At 42.2% G+C, this 20,000-nt stretch overlaps 1 protein-coding gene across 3 annotated transcripts in view; it reads right to left on the reverse strand.

Annotated features, from left to right (window-relative positions):
• Positions 1 to 814: 814 nt before the first annotated feature.
• Positions 815 to 20,000, reverse strand: part of LOC117257031 (uncharacterized) — a 33,155-nt gene continuing 13,969 nt past the window's right edge. For 2 of the 3 annotated variants that reach the window (XM_078176284.1, XM_078176258.1), the window contains one exon: positions 815 to 11,338. In XM_078176284.1, coding sequence (XP_078032410.1) covers positions 11,164 to 11,307 — 144 coding nt within the window. In that variant the 5' untranslated portion in view covers positions 11,308 to 11,338 and the 3' untranslated portion in view covers positions 815 to 11,163. Of the gene's footprint in view, positions 11,339 to 18,887; positions 19,138 to 20,000 lie in introns of those variants that run through there. The other variant, XM_078176319.1, reaches the window with a different exon arrangement.

Here is a 20,000-nt window from a genome sequence, read left to right on the forward strand (position 1 = left end):
TGTTGCCCACTTATGGTAACAATTGCAAATCATTGCCTGTATGGATGTGGATGTTTGCTCAGACCCGTTGAGTGTTAATACATTAGGATGGAGACTGGGAGGAGGAGGGCTCCATTTGTGCCTCTGGTTCCCATAGTTGGACTGGCCAGCTCTGGTTGCCTGGGTTACTGTATCCCTTGCGGATGGTCAGCTCAGTGTTGCTATGCTAATGAGAGTATATCAAAAGGCACGAGCGACAGGCACTGCCTGTCAAGTGCGTGTGTGTATGTATGTGTGTGTGTATGTGTGTTGCAGTCTGACACCATAGGGTCACTAAGAGGTCAGAGCTTTTAACTTGAAATGTCACGCCAATTAAGAATTTGCGAAATTAAGCAGGCAATATCAAACTTAACATTTTATTCATTGGGCATGGAGCATGCTAATGGGATTTCTCTCTCTCTATCTCAAGCTTTCCCCACCTCTCCTCTCACCTCCCCTACTGACTCTTCCTCTTACTCACTCCTATTTCATTATTTACATCCCCATCTCTCCCTCTTTCTGGCGCAGTTTATCAGTTTAATCAGCCTGCATTGGGAGAGGAGGAGGAGGAGGAGGAGGAGGAGGAGGAGGAGGACAGGAGTGTGGTTGGGTGGGGGGGTAACCACGCGATCTGCATCATTCTCACATCCTCATAGTAATGCATCTTTATTAGGCTCCCAACATCAGCCCAGGAGACAAGTCTCTGCTATCACTGTCAATTAGCAGGGGAGCCGCTTGGGGAAACGGCTTGCTTCTCTTTATTAATATCTCCAAACAACCACACAGTACTCAGATGTATAGAAAGAGGCTTTCTCTTTATTAAAACACACTCAGAGCAGCAGTGCAAACCATACAAGAGAATGTCATCAGGCGGTGTAAGGTGCCGTTGCAGAGCTTTAGGTTTCATTTACTGAGAGAATTAAAAAAAAAAAAAAAAAAAAGAAAGGATGAAGGGTGCGTTGCTTTATTCAACACAGGGACAGATATTACATTATCATTTCATCATGGCTTTCTGGCAATATGGCTTTTTCAATCAGCAGATACAGACATTATTTATTCATAGATGCATTTTTAAAAGGCACACAAGATACAGCATAGCCAATCTCCACAGAGTTGACACAATCAAATATACATGAATATAATATTAGTGTGAGGCGGGGGGAGGGGCGGCCGGTGGATGGATTCACTTTTATTCATATGGAGAACAAGGAGAGAAAATGAGGAAAAAAGAATTGGGGTGGAGGACATTTACTACACCACATTTATTCCTCCACTTCCGTTTATTTCTTCACAGAGATTTCTATTCGATTTGTCTGAAGCTGCCTCTGTGTGTGTGTGTGTGTGTGTGTGTGTGTGTCGCTTTCTGCTGGCTGAGTGAATCTCTAGTGTTGCTGTTGAGTGTGTGTGGTCTGGCAGTATATCCTTGCTTTAAGGCAAGTGTCTCTTTAATGAGGCTTTGCTGCAAAAGGAGCTCCCTAGGACTCTTGACGTGCTCTGCATTTCAAACACACACTCTCCTGCAGCATGCAGACCACTAGCACATCCTCTCCTCCATCACACACACACACACACACACACACACACAGTACCTTGCAGGTTGGTGTGTGTGTGTGTATGCCCTGCCGTGCCAAAGCATTGATTGGTGGGTTTCCTGAACAGAGTGAGAGCTTGTCAATGAGAGACAACCTTTCTGATGCAGTATATCTGTCTTTCTCACACACTTTCTTTCTCTCGCCTTTTCTCCTTCCTCCGTCTCCCACTGCGATACTCTCTGACCTCATGTTTATGTATCTCACTATGTCAAGCTGTTCGTCAATGCTACTCTGTCAAAGGTCCCTCCTGCTTTTCCCGTTTTTCTCTCTCCATCTCTGCCTTGCTTGTTCCCTGCCACAAAGGCCCAGATATATGAATAATATAAAACTCAAATAGGAGATAGCATTACACACACTCAGATGCCGACAAACAGGCTGTTGTGTGTGGTTGGATGGCAGCGAGCGCAGAAGGCTAACAGGGGTGAAAGAATTTGCAAGATGCTACAAACAACAAACTCAAATCTCGTCAAACAAACTTAAAGTCTGGACACTCAGAGCGAAGCAGCGCGGATTTTGGGAAACGCAGACTGATTTGCTGTGTGCTCAACAGCTTTGGCCGCATATTGGATCGAAGGCACAAGCTTTCTGTTGGTTTAGACAATATCAGTGGCTTTGTAAATGTTATGAATAGACTCAAATAACACAAAGTGTATTTACAGTTTGAGCAGAAAGGCTCACTGCCAGAGCTTCCTAAACAAATAGCCAGCCAGCTAGTTCTCACTTATTTGGAGCTCTGATGAACTAACAGTTTTCGAGAATTGACTCAAGCTGCAATCAGGACAAGTGTTGTCTTACTGTTTGTGTGATGCCTTGTTTCATTGTTTTTCAAGGAGAATGAAGTGAGCAGATCAGCTCATTAGTGGCCATGCTAAATTGCTCTTAATGAATGCTATCAGCCTCTAATGAAAAGTATTGTTCTTGAGCACAACTAAATCAAAAGCTGTTTAAAGCTCGTGGCACACACACACACAAGCACTTCATCAATGAGCGTTTGGCGAAGAGGTCTCTGATGGCGACTCAACACCATGGTTACAGGGGCTAACACCCCCCGAGAAATCAATCTCTCATTTAAACCACAGCCACTGCTCAATGCCCGCTCCGGTATCGACCAGCTTCAGTGGAAGTGGGAGTGTGTGTGTGTGTGTGTGGAGAAAGTGTGAGAGAGAACAGGAGGTGGGGCAGGATGAAGAGAAAGGGCTGAGGAAAAAAAGTGGAGAGAAATTGATTTATCTCCCATTGATGATGGCGATTTGGCACAAGATATGGCCTGTTTACAGCCCATGGCCAATTAGAAAAGTTTTTCTCTCTTTAGTTGAAACACAGTTCAATATACATTTCGTTCCATTTTGAAAAGGTACAGTAAATAAAGCAGAGCATTAGCTGAGAGTTGTATGTGCGTGTGAGCGCAGATAGCCTGCAGCTGCTGTAGAAGTTGTTAAGAGTTGCGGAAGATTCTATTAAAGGTGATGAGAAAAATATAATGTCCATCTCGATGTGCGTCTCCTTTAACCTCCAGCCCACTAAAACTGGAGACTCTGGGAGATTTTCAGCATTTAAACACATAAATTGGACATAAATTGGTTGTTTTGCTGGCAGAGTTGCTGCTGACTCTGCTGCTGATTTGAAAAAAATGTTCTCATCACCCCTATTAAATTTTGAAGACTATTACGTAAAACTGCTCTGAAACCCAAACTGTGGCAGTGAACCAGGTTACATTCCACAAAAGTGTCCCAGTAATGTTCCTGGTGAGCATTTACAGCAAAAGCAGTAAGTAGTGCAATTAAATATTTAAAAATCTAAGCAAATATAACACAAAAATTAACCTACTGTCACCTGAGGTGGCAGAAAACTTTTTTTTTTTTTTTATACACAGATAATTTCATTAGTTTTTCCAGCAAAGGTTTGTCTTTACAGTTTACTCACATGACAAAAAAAGATAACAGTATGTCAGCACTGTAGCACCATGAGAATTTTAGAAATACTTAAGTCATCAGACCCTTTAACATATCATTTATTCAGTTAACAATTCAGTTATATCGTTTGTACATTTCCTTTCCAAACATGAACACCTGTAAAAACCATGTGTCTTAAAATGTTCAAGTTTTAATCTCTGGGAAAAAGTGCTTTTCCCACAATCCAATGGTTTTTTAAATGGATTATTCAGCCTGAGGAGTAGGACTACATTCTAACGCCTTAAAAAAAACACAGAAGGTCAAGTGTGTGGGATTTAGGGAGCATCTATTGTCAAAAATGGTACATAATATTCAAAGCTATGTTTACATTAATTCATAATTACCTGAAATCATGTTGTTTTTGCACCAACCACTGTAGTTCTCCTACACGTTTGGCACATGGGAGATTTTTCAGTTCTGCAGTGTCACTGCAAGATGCCACTAAATCTTACACACCACACCTTTAATTGTTAAATTTATCTGAAAAATTGAAAATAATCAAATTTGGCTGTACATGGTTTTCACCACCCATAGATTCTGTACACAAAGAATAAATCCTTCATTTGTTAATTGACCAGTCAGAATGAAATATATTGAATATAGTTGAATGTAACCTTCCCCAATGTTCCTAAAAGCAAATTTACATTTCCTGGAGTAGCAAAGGCATGATCTCCTCATCTCCTTCTCTGACTGGCCAGTACTGTCTGCTTTGGTTGGTTGGGTTGGTTAGGTTAAGGCAAAAGGAGTAAGATTAGTTAGGGTTAGGGTAAGAAAGTCAGGGTAAGCCAATCAGAGGATGAGTAAGGTAGAATTGGATGTGTCATGCCTTCCTTAGCCTAGGAAACGGAAAATTTGCTGTCTTAAACCCCCAAATACTGGGGACGTGTCCTCAAATCCCTGTGGGGCATTAATTACAGCTTCACATAATACAACATGAAGTAAAGTGATTGTCCTTCTGTTTATCTAGATTATAAAACAGATTACTATTATATCTGATGTATGGCTTTTGATTTGTAAGAAGCACATTTATTGAAGCTGTACCTCCTAAAAATACCCCTCTCCTCTCAGCAAAGGTGAAAATGTTGAGGTGTTTATTGTTTGCTTGAATGAAATGTGGTGTTGAAATGTTCAATGGCAGCAGACATGTTCTATGAAATTGAAAGAAGCAAAAGCCTAAACAGCACCAAGTGAGAACTTTGTCCCCAGGATGATGGCTGACCCTCTTCATCATCTCCACTCTCTCTGGACAAAAAGAGGGACATTTACTGACACCACCTTAACAGGATTTCTCTGCACCGAGGTCTTAAATTTCAGTCAGTTATGTCTTACTGCCATTCAGGGCTGTCAACATGTTGAATAGCCAGGTGCAGCTTTAACAGCGATTTATAAATAAATTTTACTCAACTTAATTTCATCACTCCTCAGGCATCGACCTCAACTCTCGAGGGTGTCAGAATTGCTTTTCCATCACAAATAGAGTATTTGAGGTTGGCAGGAGAACACGAACCAAGATAGGATTGGCTGGGGCTGGGGGGTGAGGGCTGGTAATGAACATGGCGCAGACCCGAGGTTGGCACAGCAGGCAGCAATCTAATCAGCGCTACACCTTATTTTCATCTAGACATGGGGGAGAATTAGATATTTAACGGCAGCAGTTGTATCTTCCAATCACACAGCTAAAGTCCGCCACCATGGACACCTTGTTAAGTGGCTAGATGTGTCCAATCAGCCGGCGTAGGTGGGTTGTCAGCGTGGGTTCGCACATGTGTGTGAGTGAATGTGTATGGATGCTTTTAGCTGCTTAGTACTCCCTGAATCACTGGCGTTTGTGTGTTTGCGCTTGGCTCATATTGGCGTTTTATGTCTGTAGACTGGCACAAATTGGCAATCAGGTGAGGTTGGCATGGACGAGGGCCTCTCCTCACCGGGAGCCTGACTCCAATTGGCCCCTTCTCCCCTCTCCCATCCTCTCGTCCCTGTCTTCCTCGCTCACCAAAGTCGTTTTAACTTGACCCTGACAGGTGCTTCTGACAAAACCCATTACAGTCTCAATTACGCCATATATCTCTCTTCTCCTCCTCCTCCGCTCATTTTTATCTCCTCTCTCGGCATCCCTTTTCCCCATTCCCTCCTCTGATGCTCCAGGACTGGTGGGAGCTCTAAGCAGTACTGCGTTGGCGCTTCCCTCCTGACTCTATCGCCAGTCTGTCAGCGCTCTGCATATCAGTCCTCCTAATTAGCCTTGGTGGGACCATCACTTTCCTCTTCATTAGGAAAACAGAACAGATGTGGGTGAGGGAAGGGGAAAGTAAGGGAGGGACAACAGGCTCATGCACGGGAGGACACACTGGAGGAATAAAAAAAGGGATGTATAGTACTTTAGCAACCTTGCCAGGGTTGAGTGTTCCAGTCCCCGAAGACAACTACTAACTTTGTCATGAATCTAAATGTCCTGCACTGCATATTCAACAGCATTTTGTTTCTAAAAGCAGCTTCTTCTCCATGAGGGTTCATCTTCCCAATAAAATATATTTGATGATCGTCTCAGGTGATGAGGGGATTAATTTTCTTGAGCAAGGCACTATCATGGACTGGGTTAGTGGGTTCAATCCCTATGTGATGCAGACAGTAAACCAACACACCACCTGCTGGATTGAAGGAATAGTTTGATGATTTTGGAAATATGCTTATTTGTTTTCTTGCCAAGAATTCCATCTGCTTTCAGTCTTTATGCTAAGCTAATTGATTCCCACTGCCTTCTAGCTCCGCACTAAACCTACTGACATGAGAGTGGTATCTTTTTTCTCATCTAACATTCAACAGGAAAGTAAATAAGTATGCTTCTGGAAATGTCGAACAATTCTTTTTAACTGGGTCAACATATTCTCATACGGTTGGCATGATATCTAATGAATTAGTGCCCCTACTGCTTAGGTTAGGTTTAGGAAAAGAATCAGGGTTGGGTATTGTTTCAATAGATACTCAATGTCAAGTTACTTTAGCTAGTATCCTGTCAAAAGTCTTAGAGAGAATCTTACTGAATAGGTTAGAGGAGTTTGCTCTGATCTCTGACAATCAATTTGGTAGGTTTATTTAAACCTAAACATGGCACCGACATGTGCATTTTTGCATTAAAGGAGATCTTAGACTTGTACAACAGACACAACACCACAATATTTATGTGTTTTATTGATGCCTCTAAAGCCTTCGATCGTGTTAATCATGAGAAATTGCTTTAAAAGTAACACGACAGAGGAGTACCCAAGAATCTAATTAGAATTCTTGTTTACTGGTACAGGCATCAGTCAGTGTTTGTGAAATGGAGTAACACTATGTCTGACCCATTTAAGGTTAGTAATGGAGTCAGGCAGGGAAGTTTATTGTCCCCTTACGTCTTCAGTATCTATATGGACGAATTGTCAAAGCTGTTGAACAGTTGCAAAACAGGCTGTATGGTTGGTGACCGCATTATCAATCACCTGATGTATGCAGATGATTTGGTGTTCCTTTGTCCATATAGTGCTGGCCTTCAACAGTTATTAAGGGTATGTTCCCAATATGGTCATGACTTTGACATCAAATACAATGCAAAGAAGAGTAACATCATGGTTGTCAGAAGTAAGGCAGATAAGAATCTGATAACTCCTGACTTCTCCGTCTGGTACAGTCCTCAACATATGTAATGAGGCTAAATACTTACGACATTACATAACTGATGACCTGTCTGATTTATAGGCAGTATCGTATGATGTATGTACAAGCTAATATGCTGATCAGAAAATTTGGTATGTGCTCATCTTCTGTGAAAATAACACTCTTTAAAGCCTTTTGTATCCCAATGTACACTGCCCATCTGTGGCGGCGATACAAAAGAAGCAGCATTCAGAAACTTTATGTGGCATACAATGATGGTTTGAGGCTACTACTCAAAGTGCCTAGATGGAGTAGCGCTAGCCATCTGTTTGTAATTATTGATGTACCCACATGTCCTGCTGTACTCAGGAACCTTATGTATAGGTGTATGTGTAGACTGTCTGTGTCATGCAACAGCATAATTGCAATGTTAGTGAATCCTACAATGAGTGCAGTCAGATTTACCTCAAGACTGTGGAGCCACTGGCGTCTTAATTTATATGTGATTCACTGAACAATCCATGTACTGTGGTCTTTTAGATCTGCCTTACTAAGTTATTTATTTTATATGTTTGTACTGTACTATATACCTTCCCTGTGTCTGGAATAAAGATTGATTGATTGATTGATTGATTGACATACTGAGGTAACGTTACGTAGGTTAAGTTTAGGAAAAGAAATATGGTTGGGCATCATCACGTTACCTACGTAGGGTTATGTGATGATGTACCTTAATGTAACTCAAGGTTCACTTGGTTTCGCAGGGGACATGAACCACTGTCATCTGAGGAAAGTTGTTGTTTAAACCATCCATCAACCCAACCTGCCTTTTTACGCAAACTTTTGCATTTTATACTACTTCCTTCTTTTCTCTGTCAGTGCATTCGTTATGTGATCACAGTTGTCACAATATATACAAATTCTGTTGCATTACATTCTTCGTAGCTATACATATGAACGGTGCATGAGCCAGCCTGACTGGGTACAGGCCCTCTGACTCAGTTCAGGTGTAAGAGGAAGGCTTTACCCTTAGAGCTTCTTCCCTTCTGGGATCTTCCATAGTATAAATTTATGTATGCACTCATTATACAGCAAAGAGCCTCAGATAGAATGGCATACATTAATATTATAATATTATCTAACCTAGCTGCAGTTCAGTCTCTCTTTCCCCCACATTATACATTCACTTCTCTCTCTTTCTTTCTGCTACCTCTCGTTTGTCTTTCCAGCGGTTTACCATCTTTGGTGGAGAGAAGGGGGAGGGTGGCGAGGTGTTGAAGGAGACGAGCGAGAGGTACAGGGAGCAGCGAGTGATGAATCTCCCCGCCGTCTGTAACACTCTCCGCTTCGTCGGCTCTTCCCTCCTTTCTGACCCAAATCTAATGCGACAGGACTCGTTTTCACTGTCCCCACCCGCACACACGCGCACACACACCTCCTCCCACCTCTCCTCCCCACTGTCGCAGGAGTCGTGCACCACCCCTCTATTTTTAGCTGTTTGTCCTTGAGTTACAATCCCTGAAAATTGCCATGATCCATAAAGGACTGGGCTGTGGTGCTTGAGGGAAAACGCACACCCTCCCTCGCCAACACTATCCTCCCTCTAGCCCCCCCCTCCTTACCACGTCCAAGTGTGTGTGTGTGTGTGTGTGTGTGTGTGTGTGTGTGTGCAACAAATCGTTACCAATTTCAAGTCTTTCGCCATTACTGGAGCGAATATTCCTCTCATTAAAGAGGTGAAATGGAGGGAGCGTTAAACGAGTGTAACGCCGACAGATCAGGCTGTTCTTTTCTCTGCCCCCCCACCACACACACACACACACACACACACACACACACACACACACACACACACTCATCCCCCGCCTCAGAAAGTTATCCACTGTAGCCAATTAGCATGACTGCTCTGTCTAGCATTAGCCCCCCTCTTCCATATCCAACTCTCGCTCTCATTACCATCGTTTTCTCTCTTCCTCCCCTATCCTCCTCCAGCCCCTCTTCTCATTCTCTCTCTTTCTCATTAGGGCTGCGTCGTAACACAGTGAATCATAATAGGTGCTCTACACTGTGAAATGGCTTTAGCTTTGTCTCATTTCGCCGCTTGTAGCGGGAGAATGAGTAAACAGACAATCTATTCCATGCAGGCACAGACACACACCAACAGACACAATCAGGGCCGTCCATTAATCTGTCGTAAAGCAGCTTTTTGCCCGCCTGAAGAAATCCCTAATATTCAGAGTCAGAGAAAGAGAGAGTGGGGGCTAATCTATGGGAGATGCCATGCAAGGCCATGTACCATCCACTGATAATGACAAGATGAACCCCATGAAGGGGAAAGTTTTGAAAGGGATGTGAAAGATGGTGGAGAGGAACAGATAGTGGAAGGAAAAAGGTGACTGTGGTGGAAGGCCGATAGGTAGATAGATGGAGAGGAGTGTGAGGATGGATGGGTGGAAATGGGGGGGGGGGGGGGTGGTAGCGGAGTGTGGCGAGGGGTGGAGACGGTGGCACCGAGGCGTATTCTAAGCTCTGAATGTAAATATGCGTGAGGGGATTATCACAGAGTGCCAGGCGGCGCTTTTGGGGCTTTGTTTCCGTGACACCGTGACGTTGGCTTTGTTTCCCTGACAGCAGACGTGTGTGTGTGTGTCTGCGTGTGTATGTCATTGTGTGTTTGTGTGTGACATCCAGGCATCTGTTTCCTGCTGGAAAAGGTTAATTACATCTCCACTGCCTGACTGGACGTGCCATGCATAATCACATACGCTAATGAGACCTGTGTGTGTGTGTGTGTGTGTGTGTGTGTCTTTGTCTTTGTGTCTCGATGTGCATTCTGAAAAGGCGGTTCTATAGCAGCTGAATAGATCTCTTAACCACTTGTTTCAGGTTTGAAAGTCTATTGTTGCAGCCAAGAAGAAACACAAGCACACAGACACACATTTTCGGAGTCATACACTCACACAGGTGACAGCTGGAAGCGCACCGCAGTGGCATTTACGCGCAGACACTCCACTCCCACCGGGGGACATTAACGGATGGGTCTGCATCAGTGTCTGTGTGTTTGTAATTACTTGTCTGCCTATTAATGAGACCGAGATGCTACGGCATCAGAGGAGGGACTTTTCACAAACCCTGTTGCTCATTCTGACCCTTGACTCCTATCTTCACACTCCAGCTAAGCTGCTGATTGGACAGCTGCTCTGCTTTAGATTAAGCCCATCTCAGCGTGAAAACCGAGATGGGCTCCGGCCCGCCATGGGTGACTTTGGAAATTACTGTACACTTTCTCACTTGGCTGAAGTTTTCACTAAGTCGATCTGACATAAGCATGTAGGTGAGGAGATGCAGAGCTCCATCGTTTCAGCCTCCGCGGAGCTGCGATTGAGGAGGAGAAGGGAGAGGTGCAGCCTCGCTGAGAAGTGTGACTGAGAGAAATAATGGCTTTCTTCACACCTTGTACAGTACACCAGCTATGGCAAGAAATTAATCAAACAGATAAGAGATGTTTTTTTGGAATCACACCAGCAGAAGCAAAGTTCTCAGTCAGCTGCCAAGGGAAAATTAGAGTGCTGCAAGGATGGGTGATGGGGATGAGCTCCGAGTTCACAGGCTTTTATTTTCATCAATCTGATTCATCTTGAGGAATATGGCTCAAGACAGCTTTGCGGTTGTTGAGTTTATGCAACTTAAAGTGGAAAGTAGAAGCTATGTAGAACCTGGAGCCCTAGTCCCAGTAACATTTGGAAAAGAAGTTTCCATTAAAAAAAAAAAAAAAACCTAAATTAATTCAGAATTTTTCAATAAAAGCCTGTACCTGCTGAAGCTCCCTTACCACCCCTGTTATAGTATCCCCATGCTTAATATGAGACAGTCTGTACTGAGCAGCAGTAACCCAGGCCATACATTCCAGCCTGTTAAAGGATAAAACCCTGGTGACAGTAAGGAGAGCGCAGCTGACTGCGTCGCCGTCACACCTCTGTCTCCTGATCCCTCAATCGTTCTACCTCCTCACCCTCCTCACCCTCCTCTTCTTCCACTTGCTCCTTTTTCTTCTTCTTCCGTCTGCGGCAGAAGCCGTTCAGGCCACAGAAGCAGGCACAGGTGAAGGGCATAGCCTATCTGATGCACCGCATCCACGTAAACCTGCAGAGGAGAGGGAGAAGAGACAAGGAAGAGAGGAGGAGAAAAAGAAGAAAAGAGAATTGTTAAAGCATTTCTCCTTCATCTGGCAATCTGCCAAGACATCACACTGCTCGTGTGCTCGCAAGTCTTTTGAACACAAATGGATATCTGGAATCAAAGAAGACAAAAGGGGTTTTCAGTTTTTCATGCTTATTGAGGCAGTGAGTTTTCTGATTAGAATTTGTAACTGAACTCTATGATGAAGAGACTTTGCGTTATTCATTTCCATTTGATTCACTTACAGTTTGCCTAAAGGACTTCCCAGAAGTAAAAATATCTGATCAAGTGAGCTGTTGCCATTTTTTGTTGTGCCACTGCTCAGAGGAAAAAACATGTTAGCAATAATATATTAGTAAAACCTGAAGCTGTACAAAAATTAACTGCTTCAATGTTGTGCCATCTTTCAGTGATTTAAGCAAATAATAGCCCGGGCTATTAATTGAAGTTTTAAGGTTTATGCACTCAGTCCAAAGATGAGATGGTTTACATTGTTTATAATGTATGTGAGCGGAGGTTGTGCATCAGGCAGCGTTTTCTATAAGCGCCAGTCGTCATTTCGGGCCGACTACTTTCTTACTGTTTCAAGTGAAGTCAATGCCACTCTTTTTTTTAATTTTTTTTTTAGTCATTTTTAACATTGTTTTAACTGGATGAAGGATTTTAGTCCTTGAATATCTTGATCTTGAGTTATGAAAGATACAAACTGAGCTAATGTTAGCTGCAGTTGGGCTTACGGTCCTTCCCGACTCCCTCTCGGTTTCAAGCAAAGCGTGTTGGACACTAGTTTTTAATGTGAAACTGTATTATTCAGTGTTTTTATCGGTTTAGTTACTGGGTCCATTTATTTTGGAGAGCAGGCTACTAGGGCCGTAACGGTACATGCATTTGTGTCGAACCGTTCGGTATGCGACTTTCGGTTTGGCACGACCCTGTACCGAATTATTGGGCGCAGGATATTATTTTATTTTATTTTGTTTTATTTTAATTCAGTTTTTGCGAGCCGAACCATTTAAAATATCTAGTTCCCTGACGGACATAATTGAGTGACGCACAGAGTCCCGTAAATCTCCGCTTTCACTTTGTGCAGCGCATTCTCGCATTTTGACAACACGGCAAGTGAGCCTGACGAACCTGAAAACCCACCCGCAAACCTTAAGTCCTCCGTTTGGGAACACTTTGGTTTCAGGCTAAAATACGAAGATGGAAATAAACAAGTGGACAAGACAAAAGCAGTGTGCCGACACTGCAGAACAGCGGTCGGGTATGTACTTGGAAGCACGTCTAACATGCTAACGCATCTAAAGCGACACCACCCGAGTTTGAACGTTAACCGACATGACTAGAAAAAGCAATCTGGTGCAAACTACGATATCGTCGTCGTTTAAAAAGAAAGAATGTTTCCCTGACTATCGCGCTGAAGAAATAACCAGCGCCATTGGAGTTGAGTAAAATTGTTTAAGCTGCACTTTAGATATAAGCATGTTTTGTGTACTGCACTTTAACAAAGTGGGAAAGCTAAGTAAGTTCCTAGTAAAACTGAATCTGAGCAGGCTTTAAAGCTGACCAGCTGCACTATACTTTTTATTTTAATTGAGTAAAACTGTTAAAGCAGAAATGTATATTTATATTTTTAATTCAAAAAATGTGTTAAAAAAAACAGCAGGATTTTATTTTTCACTTTTATATTTCTATTTTCATTCAAACAATGTGAAAAAGCAGGATTTTATATATATTTGTTTCATTCAAAAATTGTGTAGAAAGAGTTAACTACTGTGGTGGTATGTTTTAATAAGGTTACCAATAAGTAAAAGATATTTAATAGTTAGTTTTTTTCATTACTGTACCGAAAAAAAACAAACTGTGACTTGTGTACCAAGGTACGTACCAAACCGAGATTTTTGTGTACCGTTACACCCCTACAGGCTACCTCTGCGGATTATTTGGCTGTCTGTAAAAAACCTGATAAACAATAAAATCTGAAGGAATCCTAACCTAAAATCCAACTGAGCTAACATTAGCTAGCAGATCCTTCTGATGCCTGGCCGCCAAAGAGTGTGGGAGAAATACTTTACTTAAATAGCTGAAACATTCTGGCATTAGTGTTTTTATGACATATTCAGAATAGTTGCCTAATCATCCAAACAAATACAAAAAAATGCTCACACTATACTCTCTATATCTACTCTATTGTACTGTGCCTCGCCAGAATCATTAGTGGTTATGTTCATACTGGACAGTTTTGCACCTCACAATTCCATGTGTGGTGGATGGGTGTAGCATGTCTCATGCAGATTCCATCACAGACCTGCCATTAACATTCACCTCACATTTAGAAACCATAATCACAATCCCTATCTTTAACCAAGTGTTTTAGTTGCAGAAATCTAACCTTAGCTTAACCATAGTTTGTTAACTATCTAACAATCTAGCAGTCTATTACTAGAGTTAATCATACTGTGGTTATTGTAAAAAGCTGTAAAACAGTGGATATAAAAATTTTTTTGCATTGAACGTAACACAGGGTTTTTCAGAAGTGTCAAGCTGTCAACATTCTTGTCTGGCAATAAAGTTGGGGAACAAAACAAAGCACATTGTTAATCATAATCTTTACCCTCTGCTCCCCTTTAGTGTGATATATTTCTAAGCTCAGTGAGTGGATGTTTCTTATCAAAATGCTCCTTAGCTGCCTTATTTGACTTCTTTCCTCACTGTTTTGTGTCCCTCAGAGCCTTAAAATACTTCAGCTATCAATCACTAACTTTGAAATAAAGGTGATATTTACCTCTGGATCCTCAGATGCCTAAAATTACTCCTCTTGACCCTGGAACTCTATAGGTGAGGTTTGAATTTAATTCCCAGCTGGAATTTCTAATCCAGATTGTGACTAAAATTCAAAGAAGCCACTGTTGAAACACGGTTCTGAAGTGCCAGAGAGAATCAAAACATGAAATCTTACCATCATTTGCCATCATTTATATCAACTACAGGCCTAAAGCTGGAAAAAAGATGTAATCCAGTAACTACATAGCAGGCAGCTGTCGATATAATGCTCAAGGCTGTGCGTGCTTGTCTTTCACCTTTTTGCAGTGCTCTCAGCAAGAAACTCAATGCAGAGAAAGTTACTGCGGTTTAGTCAATAGGTCAGTGAACACACACTGCACACACACACACACACACACACACACACACACTGTGGTAAAGATTGGCAAGGAGGTCTATTGAGTGCTGTCACTCAATAAGAAGAAAAACTACCATTAAGCTACTTCTCATATTATTATTCACATTTCTATTTGCCCTTCAATTATTTCAATTATTCTCTCTCTCTCTCTCTCTCTCTCTCTCTCTCTCTCTCGCTGTCTCTCTCTCTCTCTCACACACACACAAACTTGTACTTCTATCTTTGTGGGGACCCTCATAGTTATATTACAGTCTCAAGCCCCTCATATTAACCTTAACCATTACAACTAAATTCCTAACCCAGCCATACACTCAAACAGACCTTTCGGGAAGTGAGGAGCAGCCAAAATGTCCTCACTTTCCAAAAGTGTCCTCACTATGTTGATTAAAAATGTGGTCCGGTCCTCACTATGTAGCAAATACAAGTAGGCACACATACAGCCAGAAGTAGTCCTAAGGCTCACTAAACTCCCAACGTTAACATTTTTCACTAGCGTGCTTGCAGCCAATCACAAATGAGCACTGAGATTAGGAGACGCAAGGTGAAACTGAGAGCTTCATTAAATACCAACCTGAGTCAGCAGCACCATCAGGTCTAGCTGGGGAGTTTATATAGTGTGCGTGTGCGTATGTGTGTGTAATGCAAGTGGAAGAGAGTGGGTGACAAAAACACAGGCACAGACCAAACATAAAGTGTCTGCATTCATGCGTGTATGTGTGTGCGTGTGTGTTTGTGTGTGTGTATGGCTTTAGGGATTGATGTGTGCTTCAACCTGTCTCATACGGGGGCAATTAGCTGAGCTAGACTCCGGGCTGCCTGCAAGCAGACAAAAACGCCTCAGGCCATGCAGTGTACACGGGTGTGAGTGTGTGTGTACATATATGCTGTAAAACCTCCATGTGCTTTCTTTTATCCCTCTTCTGTCATTTCATATATTCATCTAATCCTCGTCTGCAGATCTCCCACTCTGTACCCAATGGCTTTAGACCCTATGTGACATGCCAGAGAAAATCACATAGGAATAGAAAGCCATAAAACACAGCAGCGAGCCAGTCCCGCTGGTAGCAGGAGTAAACTTTTCTCTCCGCACAATGATTCATGCGTGTGTGTCCAGGAGTGTGTGTAGCTCTCACTTCATGCCTTTAACACCCTCAGCTTGTCTGACAGCTTACAAGGCCCTGCAGAGGATTTACAACAATGCTGAGACACCTCTCTCCACTGTGTATCCTTCTTGTCTCCTGTGTATCCTCCAATCCCTCTCCTCCTGTCCTCCAATCTCTCCTTCCCTTACCCTCACCCACTTCCCTTCTTCTTTCTCCTCCACACTTGCTCAGTCTCTATCCTCAGCCACGCTGCCAGCCATCGGATTCAGTGTCTTGTTTTGGTGGTGTGTAATTACTAGGGGTTCTTTCACAGGCGAGCGCAGAGATGAGACAGATGAAAACACCGCCTGCAGACCCTCTGAATTATTAACTGGCTGAAAATGGATGAGTCAACGTTAACAGAGAGGGAGAGGGAGGCAAAGCAGCCCACGTGCATCCACAAATACACACATAAATGAACAGCCACAGGCCCGAGTACAGTGTAGCACCATGCATGAACCAACCATGGTGGGATCCAAACTAGGGTTAGACCGATATTTTTGGTTGCTGATATTGGCCAAGGGAAAAGTAAATTGGCAATGAATTTAAATTATGTAATACTTTGACAAAAGTTTAGCTCATAAATGATTGATTCCAAGGTAATGCTGTTCCCACATATCCTCACCACTGAATCACTGGTTGGCTTGTTCTGCTGTATGAAGCTGTAAAACTGGAAATTAATGCATTATAATGACCAATATTGTATTTTAGGCCGATATTGATATTTGAGAGTTTAACATAACCCCATAAGAATGTATTGGAGTGTTTTTTGTTTTGTTTTGGTAAATTAACAATTAACACATAACATATTAACATACATGTTTGATAAGGATTGATAGTTGTTATCTACATATATGTACATTGCATTTGAAAAACTAAGGTTAAAGAATAAAAGTTTAAACAGCAAACTTCCCATCCATGACAATGTCAGATTAAACAAATCTATAAATAAGGCATAAATATATTAGAAAAATCACCCTATAAAACTGTACAGTTTGCATAAATGATAACTGATAACATTAACGTTAAATAGAGTAGTGTATGGGAGCAAGCCACTACAATGAACATTTTAAGGCTACTAAATTTCAGTCTAAAGTGATCTGATTCTAACATATCTTAGCCATTATTTTTTATTCTATGTAAACACATAACAAACACTTAAAATGATTCCTTTAAGGTTCACTATGTAGAATTTTTCCTACAAAACAAAACAAGAACATATAGACTCATAGAAAGTATAAAACCCTCTAAATTAATATTTAGGACCCACTAGAAGTGTGTGATGGTAATTTATCTGCCGAGATGCTGCCTTTTGCCTGTAGTTTCTTATTTTTTTCTTATGTTGCTGTTTGGGATGTTTCAGGGCACAGTGTGTAGGTGAATTTGAGACTTTATAAAAAGCTAGCGACCAGGTACCAAACTGTAAGTGACACGCAACCAAGAGGAGGCTTTGAAAATTTTGGACACAGCACAGAGAAAACATAAATATAGGGAGGCCAAAAAGCCTACAAGGGCCAACATGGACTTTATGCATACAGCCCAAAATGTATGAATGTATGGACTGTCCCATTATATACTAACACTGTTTCAGAACTGTTAGCCTGAAAGAATTGGATTCCCAATGAAAACATTGTGTTTTTGGCAAGCAAATGGCTCAATAAACAGGTAGTAGATTTCAACACATAATACTGTATCATCCACAAAGATATTTTTCAATCAAAATGTAGTGTTTTCACAATTGTTGCTATCAAGTCTGATCCTGTTATGACACATAACTCTTGATATGGGAATTGGCCGTTAGAAATGCATATCATTTAAAGGAGTAGTTTGACATTTTGGGAAATGCACTTACTGACTTTCTGGCGGAGAGTTAGATGATCAAACAAAGAAGATATAATGGATTATTAAGAGAGCTGTGGAGGCTTTCTGTAATCTTTAAACAGAGCCAGGCTATCTTTTTCCTCCTGGTTTGAGTCTTTGTGCTAAGCTAAGCTAACTGGCTGGCTAAAGCTTCATTCTCTCCCTACAAATGTGAGAGTGGTATTGATATTTTCATCCAACTCTTGGGAAGGAACAGTTCCAGAAATGTTAAACTATCCCTTTAAGATAAAAGGCAAAAACACACATACACACACCTGCTAGGTTGCTAATAACCAAACACACATGCACAGTATATTTCCTCTGTGTCTGGTGAACAAAGAGCTACTTTACAGTTTGGTGGGGAATCCCATCTTTTTTGAGAGACTGCTGGAGCAACAAGCATGGGAATGGGAATCAGAGGGCTGGAAAGACATGCAGAGATAAGAAGAAATGAGATAAAGGAGCAGGGTTCGAGAATAAAGCAGGAGGGGCACTCAGAGAGAGTTTGAAGCAGGTAGGATTAATGTCAAAGTCATCCATCCTTGTTTAAGTCCTTTTTTTTCAACCTCATCCCTGTGAAAACTCGCTCCGCTTCCTTTCTTGTGCTTGGATATGTTTATGTGTGTGCGTTTTTTTGCCTGTCTTTGTGTGCGTAAGCTGATTTGTACCTTATCGAGATCCTCTGTGGAAACAGACAATGTGGTTTATTTGTTATCTTCTTGTTTGGACGATGAGATAAGGCGACGAGTGTTTGCGTGCGTGAGCTAGAATGCGTATACTGCATGTGTGTGCCGTTGAAATCGCATGTGTGTCTGTGCGTGTCTGTGTTTGTGCGTACAGAGATAAGCTCAGTGTTGTGCCTTTAAGATTGAGTGACAGAATCCTAATGCTGATCCCAATGGTCAACAGCCCAGAGACGTTCCACAGAAAGCTTATTAGAACTTTATCCATTATTTATACCATGCCTGCCTTCGGACACACACACACACACACACATACAAAGCAGAAACACTGTACGTGAGCATGATTTATGCTGACATGTGCCTGACTTCTACTCATGGAATATAAGTAACCTCCCATCCAGAACATTTCCCATCAAGCAGGCAACAACATGATCTAACTGGTGTATAAAAGAGAAGTTTTACTCTGCAATGGCCTTGAATATTCTGAATCCCAAAGCACCTGCTTTCATGTGCAGTTTTTTAGGTCATTAAATGCAGAGGGCACACTTAAGAGGCACATTACAGCTCACAGAATTCACAGATTACTTTTAAAAGCAGAAAAAGCTCATAAAAATGTGAGATATGCCTGCAGATTTGGTTTTACTTACATGTTGTGTTTGTCCTATTGGCAGCAATCCAGCAATTTTCCTGTTATTGTGTGGCCACATACGAACCATTTCCCTGCCGCTAATCTGATCGACTGGTCCTCTTTTTCCTGTCTCCATGTCCTTTTTTTTTGGCTTTAAGCCCCACTTCCACTTTTTTTTACCGTCACATGGACATTAAAACTAGTGTGTGTCCTGGATTCCTGCACTTGTTTCTGGTACCCGCACAAAGCTTTTACCTGTATCTGTTGCATTCTTGTCTCCCCCCCATTTCACCCACCCTCCCAACTCTCTCCTTCTCCTCTCCTTCTCGCTGTCCCTTTCTCCCTTGTCCAACACAAAATACCCTCTGTCCTGCTCTCAGGTAAAAACTCCCACCCACCAACCCCCCAGCCTAGATAACCGAGCGGGCTGAAAAAAACAGGGAAACAGTTTCTGTTGTTCCAACACAAAGGCACCAGCAGTGGGTGGGATGAAGAGGTAGGGAGAGATGGATATATGTATAGAAAGAGAGAGAAAGGAAGAGAGGAGCAAAGAGGAGAAAGGGAGGGAAAAACTGATAAGGTGATAGAGAAGCTAAAGCAGGAACAGTGGACAGATATTGAATGACGTCCTGTCAGGCTTAGGTATTTGAATAGTGTGTGTGCTGTTGTATGTGTGTGTGTGTGTGTTGTGTGTGTGTGTGTGCGCGCGCGCAGATTCAGGTACACTATGGTGTGTTGGAGTCTCAGTCTGTCCTCATGGCTAACTGTCTCCCAGTCCCAGTGAACAAAGAGCCTATTGACTCAGTAACACACAGGAGCTTTCTATCTTCTCCACAGGCCACTGCTTTGTGCTTGCCCAAAGCAGTGGCACACACATTTCCAAATTCCCCCAACACACACATACACACAAATGCACCCATGCCACCACTCCACCTGCGCCTGGATATATCTGCCCTTGTTCCAGGACCGGTCGATACTCAACGTCGATATGTCCAGTTTTGTCACGTGTGACGCGAAAGCCACTCACTTTGATACTGAAGTGAAACGGTTCTACTACTTTCCACCGCAAACTAGGTTATTGTGACTAAATGTCTATATGAATAAAGTGGCATTTACTTTAAGAAATGACTCG

This window comes from Epinephelus lanceolatus, chromosome 1, assembly GCF_041903045.1.
Source record: "Epinephelus lanceolatus isolate andai-2023 chromosome 1, ASM4190304v1, whole genome shotgun sequence".
Taxonomy (NCBI): domain Eukaryota; kingdom Metazoa; phylum Chordata; class Actinopteri; order Perciformes; family Serranidae; genus Epinephelus; species Epinephelus lanceolatus.